Source organism: Bactrocera oleae, chromosome 5, assembly GCF_042242935.1.
Source record: "Bactrocera oleae isolate idBacOlea1 chromosome 5, idBacOlea1, whole genome shotgun sequence".
Taxonomy (NCBI): Eukaryota; Metazoa; Arthropoda; class Insecta; order Diptera; family Tephritidae; genus Bactrocera; species Bactrocera oleae.
In genome coordinates, this window is record NC_091539.1 from 54,454,401 (window position 1) to 54,479,780 (window position 25,380).

The 25,380-nt window shown below is 32.0% G+C and overlaps 2 protein-coding genes, 1 long non-coding RNA gene and 2 other non-coding genes across 25 annotated transcripts in view; 4 read left to right on the top strand and 1 right to left on the bottom strand.

The window, feature by feature from the left end:
* Positions 1-364: 364 nt before the first annotated feature.
* On the top strand, positions 365-23,817 carry LOC106625511 (protein no-on-transient A). 11 transcript variants are annotated; one of them, XR_004979315.2, is made up of 13 exons: positions 365-820; positions 1,439-2,663; positions 2,725-3,033; positions 3,085-3,164; positions 9,619-9,761; positions 10,686-10,743; positions 10,965-10,999; positions 11,491-11,647; positions 12,067-12,119; positions 12,465-12,512; positions 12,703-13,209; positions 13,406-13,514; positions 13,863-13,998. It is a non-coding gene; the product is annotated as a protein no-on-transient A (long non-coding RNA). The 11 variants fall into 11 exon arrangements; XR_011396778.1 differs by lacking the exon at positions 10,686-10,743; XR_011396779.1 differs by lacking the exon at positions 10,686-10,743 and having other exon boundaries at positions 13,440-13,514.
* On the top strand, positions 12,187-12,257 carry LOC118683493 (small nucleolar RNA U18). Its single transcript, XR_004979342.1, has one exon. It is a non-coding gene; the product is annotated as a small nucleolar RNA U18 (small nucleolar RNA).
* On the top strand, positions 12,554-12,624 carry LOC118683492 (small nucleolar RNA U18). Its single transcript, XR_004979341.1, has one exon. It is a non-coding gene; the product is annotated as a small nucleolar RNA U18 (small nucleolar RNA).
* Positions 13,652-15,154, bottom strand: B9d1 (B9 domain-containing protein 1). 3 transcript variants are annotated; one of them, XM_014245564.3, is made up of 4 exons: positions 14,898-15,148; positions 14,583-14,818; positions 14,285-14,518; positions 13,652-14,226 (listed from the first exon to the last, which is right to left on the bottom strand). In XM_014245564.3, exons 2-4 carry the CDS (start codon positions 14,779-14,781, stop codon positions 14,138-14,140), a joined length of 522 nt encoding a protein of 173 aa, XP_014101039.3. In that variant the 5' UTR covers positions 14,782-14,818; positions 14,898-15,148; the 3' UTR covers positions 13,652-14,137. The 3 variants fall into 3 exon arrangements, with proteins under 3 accessions (XP_014101039.3, XP_014101038.3, XP_014101037.3); XM_014245563.3 differs by having other exon boundaries at positions 13,652-14,237; positions 14,583-15,154; XM_014245562.3 differs by having other exon boundaries at positions 14,583-15,148.
* Positions 15,373-25,380, top strand: part of LOC106625379 (cytokine receptor) — a 55,997-nt gene continuing 45,989 nt past the window's right edge. For 2 of the 9 annotated variants that reach the window (XM_036376322.2, XM_070110782.1), the window contains exons 1-2: positions 15,373-15,984; positions 18,504-18,974. In XM_036376322.2, coding sequence (XP_036232215.2) covers positions 18,907-18,974 — 68 coding nt within the window. In that variant the 5' untranslated portion in view covers positions 15,373-15,984; positions 18,504-18,906. The remainder of the gene's footprint in view (positions 15,985-18,503; positions 18,975-25,380) is intronic. The other 7 variants (XM_036376330.2, XM_036376325.2, XM_036376324.2 and 4 more) reach the window with 7 other exon arrangements.

The window sequence follows — 25,380 nt, forward strand, 5'->3', positions numbered from 1 at the left end:
TAAAATTATAGTTTTGAGATATTTGCATTAAGGTACAAAAATTCAACAATTTAAAGAATTTAATATCTTCTCATCTGCCCATAGCCAATTTAACACCGAATCCGGGGGCCGCTATTCGAAATCCCAGTTGAAATGAGTTTTACATCTATAAAGATCAATTAAGAATTTGTTTTAGTACAACTTAGTAAATATTTCATACAACTTAGTTAATATTTCGCACGCAATATTTGTATGTGCACACCACACGTTATATTTTTAGAACTAAACACTGTTCCGATTTCGTTCGTACAAAATGCAACTCTGCTATAAGGCGAATACAACCATGCATTGTGAACGCCATTTTCCTCAGCGCTTGTCTATAATTTTGCTCATTCTTTTTCCGGTGGTCGAGTCGTACGGATGTGCTTCTAATTTTATTAGTGGGAGAAAATCTATAGGATACATAACTGAGGAAATTGTGTGTTTGTGTGTAAGGTGAAAATATATAGTAGACAACATGGACGGTGGTATAAAAGTTGAAGGAGTCAATGGTGCTACTCCGTTGCCACAAAGAGCTCAGAAGAATATGCCACAAGGTAATAAAAAGCCCATTATGAATGCTCAGCAGCAAAAACAGAATGATGGTGCTGATGGCGCACCAGCAGAGAAAAAACCACGTTTTAACCAGAATGGTCCTAATCAAAACCAAGGTGGTAATCAAAATAAAAATTTCGGAAATCAGAACCGAGGTTTTGGTAATCGCAATAATAATCGTAACCAACAAAATCAGAATCGTGGTAACCAGAATCAGAACCAAGGAAACTCACAAAATCAGAATCAGGTATGTAACCATTATTATATTTGTTAAAATTTTATTCAATATCAATATCTTATATAAGTAAGAAAACCACTAAACATTCATGTATAAATGTCCTATAAAATTAAAAAATCGATATAAATTTTCTCAAAATGGCGAATGTAAAATGGCGGCTAACCATCGTTCGCTCTTCGTGAATCGAAGGCGTAGGTTGTTCGTTTTCAAGAAATCGAATTGCCAACGTATGAAAATATTGTTTGTCCAAATAGCCACACATCTTCAATTCTTTTAATTTAAGTGCATTTTAAAATTAACATAATACCGTTATATTGTGTTACCAACTTGTAATTTATTTGATTATTTCAAAAACTTGCCTTTCAAACTAATATACATTTGTCGGTGAAAATCTAACTATTATTATGTGTTAAACGAAGAGTTCAATGAACATTTGAACTCGATATTCCAAAAAAAAAAAAATTGACTTAACTATTGTACTTCGAAAATAAAACATTAGTACAGTTGCGTCAATAGAAGAAATTGTGAACGTTCAACCCTACAGAAAAATATTTATTCTTCTAAATATACAAGTTTAGTTTATAGTAAGTATTTCAACAATGAAAAATCTTGATAAAACTTTTTCAGCAGAATCAGAACAAACAAAATCAGCCAAATCAACAAAAACAACCAGATGTGAAGCCGGTAGGTGATGGCAACCAGGCAGCAATTAAAAAGGATGTTGGTCCAGGACCGCAACAACAACAACCCCAGCAGCAGCAGCAACAACAGCAGTCCCAACAGCAACAGCCACAACAACAACAACCACAAAACCAACAAAGGAATCTGCAACAAAATCAGCAGAATCAAAATATGAATCTCAACCAGAATCGCAATCGTGGTGGAGGTGGCGGAAGTGGCCCTATGGGTAATCAAGGAGGCCCAGGTGGCAATCAAGGAGGTCAAAATAGAGATCGCAGCCGTGGTGGACGAGGGGGTCCAGGTGATGGTCGTGGTAATCAAGGTAATGGCCCTTATAATAGGAGTGATGAATTCTTCATTGGGCAACGTTTAAGGGCGATCGGAGGCCCAACACATGAACTGCCACCGGTTGAGGCTACCGAGGAACCCAAGTTCTCTGGCCGCAATCGTTTATACGTTGGAAATCTTACCAATGATATTTCCGAAAATGAATTGCGAGAAATGTTTAAACCATACGGTGAAATTGGTGAAATATTTTGTAATGCTGAGAAAAATTTCACTTTCCTTAAATTGGATTACCACGTAAATGCCCAGCGCGCCAAACGTGAATTGGATGGCACCATGCGGAAAGGACGTCAATTGCGTGTTCGTTTCGCTCCCAACGCTACCATACTTCGTGTAAAAAATTTGACTCCTTTCGTCTCCAATGAACTTCTTTATCGATCTTTTGAAATATTTGGACCTATTGAACGCGCTAATGTAGTTGTTGATGATCGCGGTAAATCCACTGGCGAAGGCATAGTAGAATTCGCTAAGAAATCGTCTGCAAATGTTTGCCTACGGTTTTGCAATGAGAAATGTTTCTTTCTTACTGCTTCATTGCGTCCGTGTGTTGTTGAACCATTTGAAATTAATGAAGATGATGATGGTCTGCCCGATAAGTCGCTAAATAAAAAATCACCAGAATTCCATCACGAACGTGGTGTAGGACCACGCTTCGCCGAGTTGGGCTCCTTTGAACATGAATATGGTACCAGGTGGAAGCAATTGCACGAATTGTTCAAAACCAAACAAGATGCGTTAAAACGTGAACTCAAAATGGAAGAAGAGAAACTTGAGGCCCAAATGGAATATGCACGATACGAACATGAAACTGAGCTGCTTAGGCAAGGTAAGAACTATAAGAGTAAAAACATAAAATTCAGATATAATAATTTGTTTTTATTATATAGAATTGCGTAAACGCGAGTCTGATAATGAACGCAAGAAGATGGAATGGGAAATGCGCGAAAAGCAAGCCGAAGAAATGCGTAAACGTGATGAAGAAAGTATGCGTCGGCAGCAAAATGAAATGCAATCGCGTATGTTGCGTCAAGAAGAAGAAATGCGTCGTCGACAACAAGAAAACACATTGTTTATGCAAGCGCAACAGCTTAATTCTTTGCTAGATCAGCAAGAAGGTTTCGGCGGCAATAATAATGGAGGTAATAATTTCGACAATTTTGGTCGAGCATCCAACAATTCACCATTTGAATTCAGAGGTAAATAATCTGATTTTAAATGGCAACAGTTATACTAATTTTTAATGGTAGATCCAATTTCGGCTCTTTTAGGCAACAGCGGTGGGGGTGGTAACGGTAACGGCAATGGCAATGGGCCAAATAATCCACAGGTACGTTCATTTTTCGAACTCTTCATGCAATCAAGATTCTAAACATACAAGCTCAACAAACATATCAATAAATTCTTTAAGTTAAAGCTGCAAAGTGGGTCATAATTATGCATCTTAAATGCTTTGCAATGCTTAATACAAATGATCCTTAAATCGGTCATATTTTGAATTGTTTCATAACAAATTCAGCTCGCACCATTGCGGTGTTATTGTTTACTACAATGATACGCTCGTAATAACTTAACGGGTTATATATATATACGCTGCTGCAATGGCAATAACTTGTATTATTTTTAATTTGTAAAGATATAAAATATAATTGTGTTCGTTAACTGAGGCTGTTTAGGTAATTAATAAAATATTGGTTTAAAATTTTCACTATACCCAATTTCTTATTGATGTGAAAAGGGCGTAGAGCAATAATTATTTATATCATAAACAATAGAACAATAGTGTAAGTAGCTACTCGTAATCAAAGCATGCGTGTCAGTTAAACATTTTCAAGGAATTTAATGATATTCGGCCAAATATTTTATATTCCAAAGGAACTGCATTGTAGAGTCTAATCTTAAGTATGACAATACATTGCAAACGCCTTGAATGTGCGCTTTGACGTAAGCTTGTTTAAGGGTATGCTACTGAATGATATTTGTTTCCTGATTAATAACAATAGACAACAATATGTGCACTCATTTTCAAAGATACATAGTTGATAACATTGGGTTAGGCAATTTGTTCTTTCGGTTAAAAGGAATTATGAAATGTTACAGTGTGTTTAGGAAATGTGTATTATTGCAATTATGACTTGAAAAATTGTAAGCACTCTTTGAAGAAACATATTTGTGTTTGAACTTTCGAAACTTATAATCTACGACAATCGATCGCTTAAGCGCTTAAACCTCTTAATTTAAATAACTTTTGTTTCAAAAAATATGTGGGATGTTTTGGTGGTGGGGGAACACAACTCTGTGTTGTACAGCAACAAAGCTTTGATTTATGTGGAATTACAATTTTGGGATTTTGTGGGGTACTGGAGTTGAGTAAAGTGACTCATCTCGGCACATTTGAACAAGTCGAAAATTCTCTTATAATATATAACGCTATACTAAACAGTTTCAGATATCAAAAAAATTTCGATACAAATTTAAGTGAAATACATATACTACTAACACTTGATTTCGGCGAAATTATGCTTGTTTTTAGCTTTGGGTTGGGCTTATAATAAATGACAAACAAATTTATACACAATTCATTCCGCGGCATAGCAATGATGAATGATATTGTTCAAATTGTATGCTAAATGTAATCGTCTTAAAAACATTGGTGAAATTAATTTGCAAATAGGCTTTTGACGGTGGTTACCAAAAGTACCATCAAATTTGAAACTTGATAAGTGCCGTCGAAATTTTTTTTCTAAACAAGAAAAAAAACATTAATCTAATAAATTATATATACGACGACTGAACTGCTTCGACAGCATTTATTTTTGTTATAGTTTCCGAACTTAAATCTACGCAGTGTTCTATATATGAATATGTTTTGATAAGAGTTGATATTTTCGAGTTATTGTAATTTAAACACATTTCCCAACATTATACACGAGCAGATTATATAAGAAACAAGTGTAAAATAAACTCCACACTCTGTTGTTTTGGAGAATCTATGTGGTGTGCCATATCTATTTGTTTGCATACGTAGTAGAAATGTTGAGTAATGGGTGGTTTTCATTTTTTGCGTATCAAATTCTTTATTAACAAAAGAAAAAACAACAGTCTAACTTATTACATTTGCATATGAAATTCTTTATTACCTTCACTTGCGAATAGGATACGTTTTCATTTGAATTTGGTGGTGGTAACCAAAACCAAGGTGGCAATCAACGCGGTGGTAATAACAACGGAAACAATAATCCATGGGAACGAAGAAGACGTTTCTGAGATTCAGTGTCACCTTAAATGAATGTGCGTGAGCGATTACGCTGTATTTTTAATGATCCAGAGTGAAAAATTATGAAAAATGATTGAACAATTAATACTACTGTACTACAACCAATTTCCACCCAACAATAACACACAATCAAGCAGTTCTATGGCTGTTGGAACATTTATAAAGAACATGCATATAAAGAACAAAAACTTTACTCAAAGGACCATTGATTGATCAACACACGATATTAAAAAAAAAAAAAAAAACTTGAAAATCAGCAAAGCGCGTACACCTGCGCAAGTTCTCATGTTTTAATTAATATAACTAATATATTTAAATGTACGCTTTTTTAAACGATTTAAATTCTAGTGAAAAAATGTATTCAAAACATACATTCTCTTTAGGCAGGATAAGTTATTTGGAAGCTATAAAACGTGTGTAATATTTGGTTTGAAACATTTTAAATTTGTATAACAATTGATCAAAATTGAAAGCAAGAAAATTCAATTCTGATGACGCTAGAAAGTGTAAGATTTCACAACATACTAGTATTTATTGATAAGGCATCAAACGTAAAGCAGCTTGAGCTTTATTTGTGGTAATTGTCTCATTTTCACCGATTGCGATCTCTTGAGGCATATGCAACACGAACTTACTCGTCTTGACCGTATTGGAAATTAAAAAAAAAACAGTATACACAGTATAAATTTCACATAAAAAACATATTCAAACTGAATATTCAGTTTTACCGTTAGTTTTAAGAAGTATTAATCCAATATTAATTATTATGAAGCACATGCAAAATCTGAAAATGTATTAACATCGGATGCTGCATACCAACATATATATTATATGTTTATGTGTAAAGTATCTTGAGGCATGAAATTTTACTTCAATTGATTGCGTCTGCCTACAATTGCTTTCTCGTGCAATTTTTAAGCTTTTGTGCGATGGAGATTTTTAGCTGACGAATTTGTGAAATAAAATTTCGTTTGTCTCTTCTTGCTCTATATTATGCGTGTGTAATATTTTTTGTATTACATATTTAGAACAAAAATGGTAATTTACATTGATTTATGTAGACAAAACTACAACAATTCTTAGTCTAAAATATAATATAATACATGTTCAAATATGTGTAATTAAATGGAAAAACTCTTTTAATCTAAATATTTTGAAATTAAAATTTATCGCAGTGTTGATGATGGTTGGAGGGGAGGGTGGCCGCGAAGTGATTTCACTTTGTTGCATTGTTTGTTTGTTTGTTCGTTCGTTCGTTCGTGGTGTTGGTTCTTGGTGCTGATGAGAAATGTGCGTGCCAAATGTAGGTGCTTTGGAGATTGTCAGAGTGTTTGTGTAATTTTTCGCAATAAATCATGTGTTTTCTATTATATATTGTACTTTTTATTTTGCGTTTTCAAGTAAGAAAAAGACTTAAGCTAATATATATAAAGATGTCCTTATGGTCTAAGAGACATTTGCAAAGCTTTTGTTCTTAGATTTGCACATTCCCAACTGGGATATGAAGTAGTTGCGCTATTTTTTTTTTTTATGTTTTAAAATATTTTATTTTATTAGGTACACAAATTTTTCATTTGATTCTTTGGCAAGAGCACATAATTGCATGAAATACAATATATTTATTGTTGCCCATCTGAGTCACATTTATTTTAAGAGTAAAAAGAAAGTTTAAGAGCTTTTCTCCAGTAAATAATTTTAACTAAAAATGCCGCAATTGCAAGTTATTCGCGATTAATGGCACTTTTTGCGTTGTATGAACATATGATGTCTAGCAAAACGAGAATTGTGTGCTTAGTTGAAGGAGAGTTTTTGAAACCATTTCACATGTTAGCGATTTGCTTAATCAATACTTCATGCTATTTCTCTAATAAACTTTTTGCGCAAATACTTTTCGATATTGTTGAACCATATTCATAGAACTTTTTTTTTTCAAAATATTCTAAAAATCTAATTTCAACTATGAATGTGCCAAATTTAATGAGTTGAAATTTTTTTCTTATATAGTATCTATCACCATTGATATTAAACCATTGCTGATGAATTAGTATCTATATATTTGCTAGAACAAAGAAATTGCTCTTTTTTTTTTATCACAAATACATCACTGTAAAAACAGATTTTCAGATTATTGCATTGGAGAGGAATGCACTCTGTAATATTTTCACTGGTTCTTGGATAAACCGACTAATTTATTCCATTAATAATGGCTGTCAGAAGTCTACGAAAAAGTTTTATATGTAAAAAAGTAAGAATAAGAACCGTAGTGATGTGGTTTGTGTTTAATTGGACTTCATGTGGTAATGGAGAGTAGAATTAAATTCTCTCAAATCCTGTAGTAGTTCGTGTAAAGTGTACTTTGCTGAGTTTTTCAATATTTCATGTGAAATTTTTGAAAAAGTAGTTTTTTGGGGTGTTCATATAGATATGTGATACAATTGGCCGCACATTTCTTTCGATTTTTATCACTTTATTTTTATAATAGCTTTCTTGTACAAAAAATGATTTTCAGCAATAATGGAACTGCAGAAATCCATCAAGTAAAGAACATTGAATTGAAAGGACTTATGACAGAAGAGTTCATCACATAAAAGTAAATTTGTAAATTTACGACTTTAATTTCGACCGAGTAAGATTTTTTCGAAAAATATCTGTTTTTAAAAAACGTACACGAGTAATATTCTCTTAAAAATTAATCTATATTGACGTAAGAGACTAGCACGTACTTTTGTTAATTGTCATTTCCAGTAATATGTCCAATAATAATTATGTACCATACTTAATGACAGTAAAATCAAGAAAATGTTGAAAAATTTTAAATATCAACAAAATATTGGTTTTTACGACACGACGTTACTATGGCATTACTATGAAAACGTTATTTGTTAAGAAAACATACTTTTTTATGGACGACTTTTGCTTTTAATACACTTACAACAATTTGCTATATGGTACGGCTCGTTTTTTGTGGAAGTGTGTTTACAACTAACTTGGAGGATGCAAAACCAATTTTGTTATATGCAGACCACACAACTGAGAAAAAACTTTTTATAATTCTTGCGGAGAAATTAAAGCTGCAATATTTCGTAAAACTATAATTTTTGAACAACAACAAGCAATATTGCTGCTTCTACAACATTTGCTATGAAATAAATTGATTGTGAAACAACTTTGTCTCGGAGAGGTAAGAAAATGCTGTCATTTTTAACATTAAATATTACAACAAAAAAAGTTTAACAATTTAGATGCAACATTTATAGAAATGAATAGTTTTAATCATGGTGCTTTATCCAGTGAAGTGCGCAAGTATAGGCTACAAAAATGTTGAAATTTGATTGCCTAATTGCATTAACTGAATAAAACAACACGTGAAGCTTATTCGAAAAATATATTGTTTATGGTACACTTTGCTGGAATATTAGATGAAAAACTTATTAAACAGTTATATATATATATATGTAATATTTTGGGGCTTTCTTCAAAAATTCTAAAAGCAAAACTCCTTATCTCAGATATGCCAATAGTTAGTGATATGAGGGAATAGAATCTGCATCATCATATGAACTGAATATGTAAAAATAATAAATTTTTTAATTATTTTACAAATTTCTGCTATAAATAAAAAATTGCTTACAAACTAAACTCTGTGTGCTGCCGAGAGCGCACAAGTCTCGTAGCGAGACAAATGTGCACTTTAAGCCGGCGCGCGAATGTGCCGAACTCGATCAGGTATTTAGGAATATTGTATTAAAATACTATATTTGAAGTTATTGAAGTTGAGCGTCAATGAGCAAGTTTCAATTCATTGTGCTATTTTATTTGAATTCGCATAAACAACTTGAAATTGTTGAGATTGAGGAATGTTGTTTTCTGTACGAATATGCATTTACAAACAAAATGTTAATATCTACCATAAATGTTACGAATTATTTACTTCTGAACGACACATTTTGCAAAATACAACTGCAAAATGGTGTATACAACTCTCTTGTGGACACTACAAAAATCTTTCTGTGAAATGGCATATCTGAGGCTTCTGATTTTTCTGGTCATGAAATTCCACTTCAATAATAATGAAGAGTAAACAAATCTAAGATGTGATGTGCTTCGCACAAGAACAAAAATCAAAACTATCCATCACTTGCTCGCAAATCTACGAAATGTTTTTCAAACGTCTTTTTAATTTTATTTTTGTTATCGGCATGTTTTTTTTTTTACGTATTTTTGATTTGTAGTTATAACCTCACAATTTAATTTCTATCATATAAAAAAGAGTGGAGTAATTACTCAAAAGAATTTTGGTTTGTTTTTGTTTAAAAGCAAAATTTATAAATATAGCGATTTAGTTTTTATGATTTTGTCCTGTAAAAATCGCAAAATATCGCTTTTCGATTGTTTGAAAAACATTTCCAACTGCCAAATTCAACTGGCAGTCAAAAGATATTCACCAACAAACTTTGTATTAAAACACACAGACTTAATTTAATCAATGTAAATATGTATTTTATAGAGCAAGCGACATAATTGGGTGCACAGTAGCAAAGGTAAAACTCCCAGTGGTACTGAATCATCAAAGTCAAATCCTTCGCTGCCATTCAATATAGAACAAATTGAAGGTTTAGCTGCCAATTTCGACTGGGATGCCGTCAAAGGGTAAGTGTGACATAAAAAGTTAATATTCTCAATGTTTTTCTTTAAAATTACATTTTGCAAGGTGTTGAGCGTTTTAAATGAATTATACAGCGATAAGCGTTAAAATTTACTTTAATGCATAACTTCCATAAATATATTAAGCTTGTAAAATAAGTCTAAAACAAGAGAAAACGTTAACTTCGGTTGTACTAAAGCTATAATATTAGCTGACCATTCGTCCCGGTTCGACCTGGACAATCCGAATTCCGAGTTAAACGTCCCAACCGTCCCGGGCTTGGAAATAAAAAAAAAAAGAATGGATTGAATAAAATTGTGTTGAGAAGCAACCTATTATAAGTCGCGATTTAACCGTTACAACAACAACAAATGTCTCTTCAAATGAAAAAGTGTTATATAAGTACTTGATTGAGTTGATTGTTTAGTACGATTTTGGTGATTTCGAGAATAAGCAGATTCTTAGTCAGAATATGATGTGCGCAAGATTTCAGATCGATATCTCAGAAACTGAGGGACTAGTACGCGTATATGATATACAGACAGACCGGCATGACTAAATGCCCTCGCGCAACTTCTTTCTGGATACTGTAGCAGGTTAAACTCCTACTTATCCAGAATAGACCCCGACATACCAAACACATGTCCTGCGTGCAATGAGTCCCCGCATGACACTAACCACCTCTTTGCATGCCCAACAAACCCCACACATCTAACACCCTTCTCCCTATGGTCCGTCGAAACAGCTCGTAACCTTAAAGTTTAATATCTGCATACTACTACTTAATATTTTAAATGTCTCTCAGTGTAAATATTTATTTGCTTGCCCAAGTTAAATTAAACAATAGTCGAAACTTCAGTTAGTATTTTCTTTATAGTTTTCCTACTTTGTATTGTAAATAATTCATGATTTCTTATTATTCTTTGCAGTTTTTTGTATAGTACTTTGCAAAGCTGATCGCTTGGGGAATCAATCACTGTTCCAAAGGTTAGTTACATACATATCTCATAGTTATAAATAATTTAGTATTAATTTTATGCACAACTTTTCAATGATTATACCAACGGATCTAATTTCTGAATACCTTACCTTACCTTACAATTATAGTGTTGATTTTTACGTAAATGAGATAAAAACAAAAATATTATTTTTATTATTCACAGTTTTAAATGCAAATCTAATGATATATTTTCTTTAATTTCTTGCAGACATAAAAATTGTGAGCACCAAGTGATGCATTGAGGTAATTATGCACTTTTTTTCATATGTAATAAAAAATTGTTGATAGGCTTTTTTAAATCTGTGATAGTGTGGAATATGCACTATTTTTTCATATGTAATAAAAAATTGTTGATCGGCTTTTTTAAATCTGTGATAGTGTGGAATATGCACTATTTTTTCATATGTAATAAAAAATTGTTGATCGGCTTTTTTAAATCTGTGATAGTGTGGAATTACTGCTAATTATCAAAATCGCGTTATATGATTATTATTTCTGGTCGCAAATATTTCTTGCTTGAACTGTTCTTAAACTAGCATTTAAAGATATTTTTTTTTAAACTTTATTATATTAAAAATATTTTTCAAATGATGATAGTAATTACCGTATGAGTATATTCAATGACTAAAACTCGACGGCTGCGCTCTTTGCGTACTGATTTAAACATTTAAATAATTATATATCTATTATTCTTTCATAAACATAAACCTAAACGAAATCATTTTCTATTACAGGCATTCGATTCCACAGTCTGCTTTGGTAAAACCAAACTGTAAATATTATGTTAGCGTCCATTCCAATGAAATTATTTCATAATTACTTTATACGACTGGAAAAGCGATAAAAGTCAAACGTATATGTACAGACAACAAGTTCCATAGCGACATCATGGTAAGTGTTTTATCTTAGTCCCTTATTACAATTAATACAATTTACGGTTATAATGATGTTATTAATTACCGTATGAGTTAAAAAAGACTATGACTTAATCTTAACGGCTGCGCTTATGCGTTCTGAATTAAATTGCATTAAATTAAGCGAAAAGTATTAAGACACAAATTTATTAATATTGAAAAGTAATTCAATGCGAATCAGAAAAAAATTGTAACAACCTTAACTTTGATTCAGAGAAACTTCCTTTTGGAACACACAACTGTAGAATACTCGTAAAATTTTTTTTTTTTTCAATTCATGTAAAATGAATTGTATCTCTTTAATAATTTTTTCGCTTGTTTTAATTTAAGCAATTAAAAATTATTGAAATTTTTATGTTAAAAAATTTGTAACACAGTGCTGTTTTTTGATTTCAGGGTCGTGCCTACCTACCAGTATGCAATGTATAATTTAATTAAATATGCAAAAGGTAAGTAATCGGATATATTTATTATTTATTTATTTACGACAACAATGTCTGAAAACAGTAAAATGTTTGTATGATGATATTAATTGGTCCGTGTTTATGAATTTATATTGATTTTCACTTTTCCAATTACTGATTCTAGTAAATAAAAGATAAATAAAAGCAATATGGCGATCACAATAACTGCGTATTTTATTTTGAAATAATTGAAAAGTTTATTCTGAGTTTTATTTTCTACTTTCCTATATTGCTTTGTATTTGTCTAATTACTACAGGCGTTATTTATATATTGTATGTAATATTGCATTTTATTTAATTCAATATTTTCTATTTTTAATTTTTTTTTAGTGTTAATCAACAAAAAGTGCACAGTAAAATATTGGCGGTGTTAAAATGGTGAGTTCAAATTTATTTTTTAAACCGTACAACAAATTTTTTAAGTGATGAAATTAATTGGTCCGTGTTTATGAATTTATATTGATTTCAACATTTCCAATTACTGATTGAGTTTTTTTATTTTGTATACAATTACTATCGTAATTATTATAAAAAAAAACATATATTCAACTTGTTTTTCTATTTGCAGATTACAACTTGATACTCTTGAAGCGAACAGCGAAGGAAGTGTGCTACGAAGGAAACGACGTAACGTGTTTTGTTTAGGATGTATGGAATGAATGTTGCAATTATATTTATTGCAAATGACAAATTAAGTTCACACAAATGCTGTAAAGAACTTCACTGCCTTAAAATCATTTTGTAAATAATGTAAATAAATCAATAATTAATAAAGTAGATATCAATAAAATAAATGCTGTATTAAAGTAAAAACAACTTCGTAAAATTTAAATAATTTGTGAAATTTTTTTTGACTTTAATTACATAAATAATTAATTTTACAGTGTACATATTCGTATTACTTATTTTTGAATTTTGTTTGCAATAGAATTTTAAAAGAAATAATTGTAGAGTTCTATTCCTTTTAAAATTAAGTGATAAATTAAAATGCAGAGAGCCATATCGCTTGATGCTGTAACATTCATTCAACATCAATATTACATAACACTGATTGCTGATTGATTATATGCAACAGGTAATAGAAAAAAACAACATATTTCATTTCATATTTCGTTCAATTAAATATTTAAAAATATCAAAATGTAGTTTTTTGAGTTACAAAAATATTAAATTGAACATTTAAACATTTGATTTTAGTTTATTATATTATTTATATTATAAGCATTATTCATCAAGTATCAAATTTTTAATTTAATATCTTACTTTTTCAGGTATGTCTAACCGAATATATTATTTATTTTATAGTTTCAATCGTGTAACAAAATGTTCGCCGCCATGTTTATGGTTAGGAAATTAAACGTTTAGAAACCATTGTAACAGGTGAGAAAAACATACAAGTTATATCGAATCATAATTACTATTTGAAACATAACTGAGAAAGCTTACGGACGGACTATTCTAATAATTACAAAAGCATATAGTGTTAATTTTCGAACTTCACTTATTTCTGTTGTCCGTCATTGTGTTAAAAAAAGTTATGTTTCGAATCGGTTATTGCTTATTAGGTATAAACACCAAATGATGATATTTTTTTTACATATTGTCTTCTTTTCCCGACATAATTTCATGTTGATGATTTTAAAATTTGCTGATCAAAAAAAAAAATTATTTTTTTAAACTCTACTTGATAACAAATACTAATGCTTTTCATATCTTTTTTTTTTACAGGTATGTCAATGCAGGCGTCAAAAACAGTGTTGCAAATGAAACATTTTTATTTTTTGTTATTTTTATATTCTTATTTTAGCTTTTATAATTGAAAGAAATAAATAAATAAATATAAATGGATTGCAAAAAGTTAAAACTCGTATTTTATTTAATGTAAAAAAAACTAGTTTAGACGAATAAAAAACATAAGGGTGGCGTTATACAATATTTTGTAGAAGTTTGCATATTTTAAGAAAATACGAAGTTATCTTAAAAATAGCTTTAGTTCAACAGCTTTAACCCCAATCATAACCTAACCGATCGGTACCTCTTAATATAGTTGCTAGTTTGAAGATGACCTCGCCATAAGATTCCGCCGAAATGCCTGAAACATTTCTTAATACGCTTTTAATTTCAATAGTTTAGAAAATGTGTCAGTTTACCTTTCAATTTGCCACTGCTCAATAAAGACTTTGGGTCTTTTAATTCTGGATTACGACCAGTTATCCAACTGGCAAACTCCGACACCATATTGCTGTTTAGCGGACAAAGTATAGGGGCGACTATTGGGTTGTTGGCATCCGCACCAAATACCGGCAAATTTATACGACCATAACCCAATGATGTTTCCACACCCCAACGTGTTTTGCCATATATGCAAACGATCAATTGTGGCCCTGAAATTCGTTTAAATGCACACATTCTTGAAATAATTTTGTATGTGTGAGTATATCTACTTACAACCAAAAGGTGTTGTACTCTTAAACGTCCATTCTAATGGAAAGTTGAATATTATTTTATCTTTAAAGTAGCCACTCTTATTCGATGCCGTTTGTGAAATGCCACTTTGTACACCGGATACCAACTCCCAATCCGGGCCGTACACAATTTCATAGCGACAAAACACTTCTGCTGCATTTGGGCCTAGTGGAAATTCCATTGCTTCCAATTGTCCAGTAATGAAGATATTGAAATAACTGGCCGTAGTGGGTGAGTCAGGCATGGCAGAGAGTTATTTAAAGAATAAAATACTAGTTTTTACTTATTGATACCAACTTTTATTATACGGATCTGCTTCCTGAGCGTTACAAAAGTGTAATTCCGTTTGATTGTATACATTTTCGTAGTCATGGCAATACTGCAGGAGCTGTTGTTACACTAATTAATGCGATAGTGTTGCCATTTACACGAATATGTATAACAGTTATAGTTTTCTTATGATATTTGATTATAGCTGTTTATTTCCTATATAACAACGTTTGACCAGCACCGAGCGAGAAGCGATTCCATGTAAAAGTTGGCTAGTATAAAGTCAAATATTCAATATGACATATCCGGTAACATTTACGCATGGTTGTGTAAATTATGCTAAATAGAGATACCAGATTGTATTATATTTGTCACACCATATCAGCATATACCTAAAGGAATTTCTTAATGAGCATAGTTGGCAAGTTGGTTGGAGGTCTAACATAGAGCGCAACAGCGCTGTTAAGTAGCGTATAAAACAGTGGGTTCATGTAATAAAGTGAAGTTGTTTTTCTCATTGTCCGTTGGGGTAAAGTCACATCGTTCGTGCGCTGTAATTATAAATATACCATAGACAGGGAATGAACCTGTTGTGTGTTTCAAAGGCAAAGATTCGTGTTTAAATTAATTATAAGAAATTTGTTGGCAGAATTCATAGAGTGGTTGTTATTTTATTAACGCAAGTGCAAAGCAATTAGTGAATACTGAAGTTTTCCAGTATTGTGCAATGGAAATTATTGCTAAAAATTTGAGCAAAAACGAAATCTATGTAAGAGTAAAATTCGATTAAACGGGGAAAAAATGCAGCAGCATCTTAGCAACAATAACAAGTACAACGAAGAAAACAAATAACAACAATAACCACAATATATCATCAACTATCGTACGAAATAATTCGCAAACGTCAATAACAACAATAATAATAACAAAACCAACCACATAGAGTAGCAGCCAACATGCGCATAGATGGCAATACATCAAAAACAACAAAAACAAGAGTAACAGTGACGACAACAGCAAGGTAGGCAACAAAACAACAACAAATATTTACCAATCGACGACGGTGTTATGATAGAAACTTGGCAAACGGCTTTGCTAGAAACAGTCATTATATGTAAGTGATTTCACCTAAATACTTAGAAGAAAATTCAATGAAAATAACAAAAAGACTGAAATAAGCGTAAAATTCGGTTTACTTATGAGCAGTTTAACGGTGAAATTGATCACTTAAACCATACGAATATATAATTAGCAGATTCATATGTCTTAGCTAAAGTGGCAAAATTTTTAGACAAATTTATGCACACACACACACATTGTATGTGCATACGTAATGATTGGTGTAAGTTGGTAAATATATTGTAGGTATATGTATGTATATATACATATATGTACATACATGTGCACGTTTGTGTAGCAAGCACTGACAGCAACGGACACTTGTTAACAACAATGTTGAAGCCAATTACCAGACAAATAAGCAGCAGCAGCAGCAACATCTCCAACGCCTCCGGTATATCTAGCGCATAGATACATATGGATATAGGAAATCGTATGTTTGTAGATAAGGGAAAAACATTTTAAAATCTTGTACCTCAGCAGTGAAAAATTCGGCAAATTTTACATAGAGGTGCTCTGCTAAGTGTTTATTTCATTAACAGGCTCTAAAAATCTGGAGGGTAGTTAAAAAGAATGTTGCTGCGCAGCCGTCGAAATTAATATAAAGCTTATTATGTGGTGTTTTTGCATTAATTAAATATTTATGTAGAAATGTAAACAAGTCAAAATTCAGTGTAAATAACAATTAGTATTTAAAAACGTTTAACTTCATCAAAATATAAATGTTATATACATACATACAAACTTGTATACGAAACCGATTATCAGGCAATGTAGGCTCCGATTAAGAAATCTGCAGACATATGTATATGTGTTGGATTTGCGGTTTCGTTCACATTATTTATACGTAAACATGCTGGTACAGTAAATAAAATGTTTTCGGTCTTCGCAAGTGAATTACCATATTTAAATCAAATGAGTGCCGGGATATGGTTGGCATGCGTGCAGTGACGTTTCGCCAGCGACTGTCTCTACCATGGATAAATCTTTTATCTATGTTTTTTATCTATGGTCTCTACAGAATTATTGAAGATCTATGATAACAGAAAATTATGAATGCATTGCAATAGTGCAAAAAAAGGCAATTGACAAAATATTACTATACTCTCACGACAGTCGGAGAAGAAGCTATATAATAGACAGTACAAGCAAAACAAAAAAAAAAAAAACACAATTGTGTAACAGACAGTACAAAACAAAAAAAACCATTGGGGTTTTCAGAGCGATCCTCGATACAATTTATATCAGAGATAAATAGATGCCCAACTGGAAATGAAGAGCGCAATTGCTAAACGTCAAAACCTCCTGAACTCAAGCAACTGTCAAAGTTCAGGAGGTCTGACGTTTAGCAATTGGAAAAAGAGGGACGGCCAGACTGAAATCCTACAGAAAAATATGTCAACAGAGAGATTTCTTGCCGCTGTTAAAGATCACTAACAAAAATTTGAAAACAATGAAAATGAAAGAAAACGCGAAATTAAAATGTATGTGATGAAATCTTTTGTTATACCATGCTTAGTAGTATTGATTTTCAATTAAAAATTATAAAAAACATTTATTCATTGAGAACTAATACATATATTCTTTTGATTAAATATTGAAAGTTTAGAAATCAAAAGATTTAATATATGACAAAATCACAAAAAAGGGTTTAAATAGTTTCTGCATATGTTTAACGGATACATGTATATTAATATTTAATCTAAATAAATGTTAGGTATTTTAATTTAAATGCCCTAAAGTTTTTATTTTGACTGATCTGGCTACAATGCAAAATGTTATAAAAACGCTAATTTTGAGGCGCTCTCACACTGGAAAGAGCTGGGCATCCCATTATCCCTGATTTATATAGTACAGATTATTGCTCGTACATATATTTGAAAATTTCCTGCGAAAATTTGAAGTTGCTCCGGCAAATAATTTTTTAACTTAGTGTAATCAGCTCTCAAAACTTTAAACGCCTTTTTATCGAGGTGCTGTTTTCAGAGACAGTGAGGAAAATGTCTACGAAACGGATGGACCTATTGTCTTGAAATTTTCCCACGACCTTCGAGAGTATGTACATATATTTGTCAGCTAATGATCGAAGTAATAAAATTTTTGTTAACAATTTCGATTTTCAAGCCACTCTGAAAAGTCAGTCTTTTTTTTTACAAAAAAACTACTTGTTTTTGGAACCCGTTATTTAGCCAAAAATAAAAATTTTGATTAGTCCTTCGACCATTACTTGTATTCATCTAATTGGATAATAAATTGTTTTGTTTTTGGATTTGAGATAATTTTAAGTGGAAAAAGCTAGGTATGACTGATTGCCAGGGTTGCAAATAAGGCATTAAAAAAATAATTGTATTAATATAGATTATTGCAAGAATGAATGAATATAAAAATCTGGTAGTTTTTATAATACCCAGAATAAATTAGTTATCAATTCTGTAGAATTTAAATTTATTGACAATTTTATTCTGGAAAATGTGTTTTCGCTGAATGTCTCTACATGTTGCCCATATTCAACAGTGGCGATAAATTAAGGCGTTTGTTTGAATTTGGCGTCAAATAGCATCGGATGGTTGAATTGCTTGCACAAATAATGATATAGACGATTCCTAACGATATTGTTAAATTGAGAAATTAAGGATAATAAAAGTGTATCCTTTAAAAAAAAAATCCTCATTCGCACGCAAGCGCTTCAATCTTCAATTTTAGTAATGTGCCAGTGAAATAGTGAATTTAAGCCACAAGAAATATATAAAATTTAGTGTAAGATTTTTTAAATATACATATGTATATTCAAAATCAAATCTGAATAAAAATAAATAAACGAACGGATTGTCAATTAAATAAATCTTAAAAATATTAACAAAAACTAATTACATAATAAGATTCCATAATATCGTATAAATGAGTTCGTAAATCAATTATGAAACTACGATTTACTGTTGAATGTAACAAAATGCCACAAAAACCAGAGCAATGTACGAGAGCAAGGTGAGTAGAAATATATATTTTACTTTATTTTTAATTTTTTTATGGGCATTTACGAATAGGGCATTTTATTTATAAAATATTAATACTTAGTTGGACTTGGTGGTACGCACATGCGCAAACAACTTTTATTTCTACACACTGAAATTAATTAATTTAACCTTCCGCTGACATTGTAGAATCTGAATAAAAATATTTTTATATAAATGTAATAAAATCAAAAATTTGATTTCATGCCAAAAAGTTCTAGTGGATCCAAGTTGTAGTTGTAGCGGCAGAAAACAACTCTCAAATAATTTGTATGACATTTTGAGAATGCTCGTGAGTAATTTTTTTTTTTTAACTTTTTCGTCTTCGTATTAAATATAATATTATAATACGGTGTCAGCTGTTATGCTTCAAAAGCACTTACACCTTTACATACTTTTTTCGATCCTTTTTACTAACATTTCTTTAAATTTCATTATACATCTTGTGCTTTCTGCGGTGGATCTAAGGCTTAAACCCCTGCAGCAGCAAAATCTAAACATAACTGCTTTTGTTAAAATTGTCATCATGTTTACTTGCGCTCTTTTATAAGAAGCTCGCATCAAAGATGAGATATAATACTCTCGTTAACGTTTGCATATTTAATTGCTGTCACCTCCCATCGAAACGCTTACAGTATTCTATGCAAATCTCTTGAAACTACACATTAGCACCGTTATATCAAGCACATGTTTAAATCATAAGATTGCAGAAATATCGTAGCTGAAGCTTCATATATGGGGCGTATGGCAGACAAACGATGCACACACACAACCTAACCTACATATGTACATACATACATACTGCATACTCATGCAATTTGAGAAAATTGTGCGAAGTTTTAGACCTTGCTGCAATAAATTAGCAATTTACTCGGATTAAGTGAAAATTACACAAATATTTTAAGAAAATCCGGCAGGCTTATCTATAAAAGTAAACCACTAGAATTGAATTCATATGTTTTTAGTTAGGCCTAACCTCAAAAAGGTACGCGCGTTCGCAGCTAGTAAGAAATTTATCTTGTTTTTGATTAGTAAGCTTGTATGACAGCTATATGCTTTAGTGGTCCGATCTGAACAATTTGTTTGGAAATCATAACGTCGTCTTGTACAAAAATTTGTTTCAAATTTCGTGAATATATCTTTTTAAATAAGAAAGTTTTCATATAAGGACTGGATTTTGATAGACAAGTTGATAGACAATCGATACATCAAAAACTGAAGGACTAAATCGATTTAGCCCGTCACGCTGACCAATTATATTGCGGTAAACTTAATAATACCCTATTCAGGATATAAAAAAAATGTCGTTATTATCAAAAAATGTCTACTAAGGTGAAAAATGTCGAAAGCTCTGTGAAAAGTGGACGCCAAACGGACTCCCATGCGATAAATTTCTGACTTTACAAATTAATGAAAAAAATGTCAAATTAAAAACTTGTATATTGAGTTTGAAATCGCCAACCCATCCAGTATATTTTTCGGGTCTGGAAGATCTCTGTAATCGATGTGTCACCTTCGATGGGAACTCTATTGAATAACAATAATAGTGTTAGCGTTAGTGTTAATACCCTACCACGATACCAGAAGGGGTTTTAGAGAGGTTGATTCCATCTCGTGCGTGTTTATCAATATAATGCTGGAAAAAGTGTTACGTGCCGCTAATCTGAACCATAGTCGCACTGTCTACTCTCACAGCCTTTTCCAGCCACATACAAAGCTTTTTCGCGTCTTGAGAACTAACGTCCCGAGATGAGAAAGCACTTGGAGCACTCGAGAGAACTGTACGAGTGAGGGACGAATATCCAAGAAGAGGAAACCACGAACTCTATGAGCTCTAGGTCGACATGCATGGATGGATAGTTAGGCGCATAAAAATCCAACGAATACGCTGGACAGGCCATGTCATTCACATGAAAGATGATGCTCCAGCGAAATGCTCCTTCTTCATGGGTGGACAACGGAAGCAAGGCTGCCCATGTTTCGCATCCAATGCAAGGACCAATTGCATAGCGACCTGTCTGCACTTGAGATGTACAACTGGCGTGACCTTGCAAAGGATAGAGGCAAATGCCGAAGCTTTGTGTTCTCAACAGCTGTAGTTCCAAAGAAGAAGAAGAAGTGAGGGCACATATGTACGTACCACTGAAAATGAGTCCAAAAAAATTTAAAAATAGTTTGACTTTGTCTTTTTTTTTGCCAAAAAATAAAAACTTATAAAAATTCCAATACTATTTTCTATTAATAATTTAATATGACCAATTGTTTCTCAGAATTTATCAGATAATATCTATACACATACATATGTAGATGTATGTATGTAGATGGTATTGCATGCAGCTATGCATTTCGTTTAAGCCCGACTTGCTTGCTAATGGCCTGTCCAAAACAAAAATGAACGGCATTGCCGACTGACGTCTCAAATGCGATTCCATTCAAAGTGGTACCATACCATAGAGTCAAATTATACAAATAGCGGTGTACAATATGATAATATACATATATATATATATACGTATGTATGTTTGTATGTGTGCATAAATAATTATCTTTATTTTACATACATATATAATATATTATATTTGTTGTACAGGTGCTAAACATTTAATGCATTGAAGCGATTAACTAGTTCTACCGCGAAATGTCAATTCGAGGCATTCATCCTTGACTTACTAAGAATTTTTATTAAAAACAAACACTAACCACATACATACATACATACACACGTGAAATTTCTGATAAAACTCGTTTTGGCACAAATAAACACAACTAAAATAAAAATACACATTTTTGGAACACATTTATATTTCTTAGAATAATCTAACAAAAATAACAATATGCGTATTTTGCAATTTTACATGTAAAGACAGGTATGCGTACGAAACTAAATTTTGAACCTTGCATTTTTGCATAAATTTCAATTTCGCGTGGCTCAGTTAGAGTATAGGAGAAGGTAATGAAATCAAAATACAGTATACTTCATATAGAAAATCGGCCGGTTCAAAAAATTAAGCAAATGTACCAGCTGATCAAATTTCAAGTATTTGAGTAGCACAAAGCATTCAGTGAAGGTCGTAAAGTCATCGAAAACTTGCCTCATAGTAGTCGTACATCCACCTCTATTGGGTATGAAACATTTCAATGATAGACTCATACCAAAAAGCCTGAATCTTGAGAACGTAACTGACCAGTAATGATACGTTTGATAAATGTAAGGTGTAGCGAATGACGCGTTGAAGGTCATCCCAGCTGAGGCTTATAGCAATTTTATGGAAAATCGGATTAAGCGTTGTCTTGGCTCAGGAGCCTATTTCGAAGGCGATAATAAAGATTTGGATTAAAATCCGTGAAAACGTATGTAGTTTTTTTTTTTTTATCAGCCCGGGTCAAATTTTATCGATAGTATTTAGAAAACCGGTCAGTTTGAAAACTAAACAAGTAGACAACAGCTTTTGCTCGCAAGAAGGAAATCGCGAATCGAGAAACGTATTTCTGACAGCAGCAAAACCTCTCATAAATATCCATAAGCTATAAGTACGTAGGTGGTCCGGCATAAGTTGAAAGAAGAAACTGTGTAAAACATCTGTAAAATTAACCGATAACAGCTACTAATAAACTTTTTCGATAGTATCTGAAAATGAGAGTGTTTCAAGTCTACGTTGACATGTTGACAAAACCGATAAGATCTACCATATGGCCATATTGGGCATCACCAACTCATTAAAGGCGCATTTGTAATTTGTACCGCTTACACATACAAATGCGCAAATTAACACAACTCAAAACAGAGCGAACTATTTATTAATTCCGTGAAACAAGTTTATAAATAACACATATAAATACATACTTAAATGTGCACTAACAAAGAGAAGGTGTGTAGCGAAATGAAGAGAATACAGCAGTCATAAAACAAACAACAATAAAATATTAGGGAACAAAGTAGATAAATTCCAAGCTATAGAGTTACACACAAACCCACATACAATCGCAAGTGTGTTGAACGGCCGATGTGACGTTCGAATGATGGATACAAATGTAAGCCAAATACGTTTGGAACAATAAACTGACAGCTAAATAAATAAGAAAACGATTATACGCACATCAGCTCCTATCACATCGGCAACGAATGACAACAATTAAAGGCATGAAAACGCCACTTGATAGTTTGTTTTTGTTGTTGCCTACAAATTTCAGTCAATATTTAGCATGTGCTTATGTATTTATGTATTCTGAATGAATTTTTGGAATTTGGAAAAAATGCTGGCATTTCAAGGCAGCAATAAATTGGGAAAAAAAGTATAAATGCGCCTAAAAAGTATTATGTTTGTACGATTACCGATTATATGCTGTATGAATTAAGAATATATGAAGTTAGTGACATATGTAGTTTGTTCGAAAATATTGTGCTTCCACCTTAAGTGGATCTACATTGTGCGAAATTGTGCAAAGACATACATTTTTTGTCGTTGTTGTAGGAAGAGGTAGCGGAAGAAACCCTTTTTCCTGTAGATTAGGTTAGGCACGATCAAGAAGGAAGTATTGTGTTGACTCCACCGCGTGTTCGTCTAAACAATTTTCAACAACCACTTCCTGTAAGATGTTATGAAAAATGGTTGATGAATTATACAACGTATTAAGTATTTTTCTATCTTTGCACCTTTACTAAATACTTTCTACAGCGTCTTATAGGTTATGCCACAAATTGTAGAATCGTGCTTTAAGTTAAAAGGCAAAGCTGCACTCATAATTTTTCAGTTCGAACTGCTTCTTCAGTCTTTCTGAGGTTAAATTCTTTCAAATACAGTGGTAGACATTCGATTTTACCATAGGCAAAACTCTTTTTGTCTAAATTTATCTATAAAAAATATCTAATTTTTTTTCTTCTCTTCGAAAAGTGTGTTATAGGATGATTATTCGTTTATACGCATTTACTAAAAAGTAACAAAAAAGTATGCAAAGAATTTTTTTTTAATTTTTGTATTTCGTGTGGCCTCCATTAATTTGAATGATGGTAAAAAATCGATTTCGCATTTTGGAGTTCGCGAACATTGTTGCCTTCAAGTGTTTCCCTTTTAAGTAAAATGTACCAGCAAGCATACTCGAAAGGTACGCGATAAGGTTAAAGTTAGGACTACATGACAGGAATTTAATGTTTTTTTTTGAAGAAAACCACTTTCTCGATTGCCTTAAAATATGTATGGATACATTCATTATCTTGTTGGAAAGCGAAGTTTTACTCATGTTATTTTTAATAATAAGGCACCAACACATATTCTAATAACTCTGTAAACATTTCGGAGTTCATTTTCGTTGTAATAAAGCTAATTGCAATAGCGATACTCCAAAATACGAAAAGGCTGTCAAACGAAACCCAAACGTTAGCTTAGATCATGCCAATACAATACTGTAACAGTCTAGGCCGTCCAAATTAAATATTTTTTCATCCGTAAAGAATAACATTACGCTAAGCCTCACTGCAGGTTAGGTATCTTCTCGCAAACTCCAATCGCTTTGTCTGATGAGCTGCATTCAGTTTTGACTAATCTTTTGTGTATTTTATTGTAGATATAGAGGTTAAAACTAGTGCCATATGTCGGGGAATGACGTGAAGATCTAATTTGCCACTGATTTGCCGAGCAGATAACATATTTTGAGTGGCTTCGTAACGAATTTGTCATTTTTGGCGCAAGCTTTATGTTTCCTCTACTTGGCGCCTTAACGTTATAGTTTTGGCTCTACTTCAAAAAATTCGCTATTACTCCCTCATTTCGGCAGGTTTTAATCAAAATTTGAAAATTTCTCGCCTTTCAAAATTCTAATTCTATTTTCTTCAGACATAATAATAAGCCTTGCACTTTTATCCATTAATGGCTATAAAAACAATGAATAATTAAAAAAAAATTTAACTACTTTGAAAAATGGGCCACAGTCGCCATTAAATTACATAAAATATTAAAATTCCACACAAATAATCTTAAGTTGTTTAACATAATGCAACTGCGCAAATGTGTGTATGTTCAACTTTATTGCTTACCAGAATAAGGAAAGTCCCACTATCACAAATATTTGTGGTGTCCCACATTCTTTACACTACACAAAATGTAGGCTATATTCAAAACTTTCCAAACTTTTTAAGTTTTCTTGTTATTTTTTGTTTTTCTTTCTGCCAGTATGTCCTTCTTGTTAATTGCACTCTGCCATTCATTAAAAGTCATCAAATGCCAATTTCAAATATTTTCTTTCAAATCTTCACTTGATATCTTATGCCATTGCGTTCTAAATTAAGTCGAGTTTCACAAGTACAAGTTTACACGGTTTTCTGCTTCGTAAGTGTTTGCATACTCACCATGAAAGTCATTTCTGCCCCCCTAATGTTTAGCTGA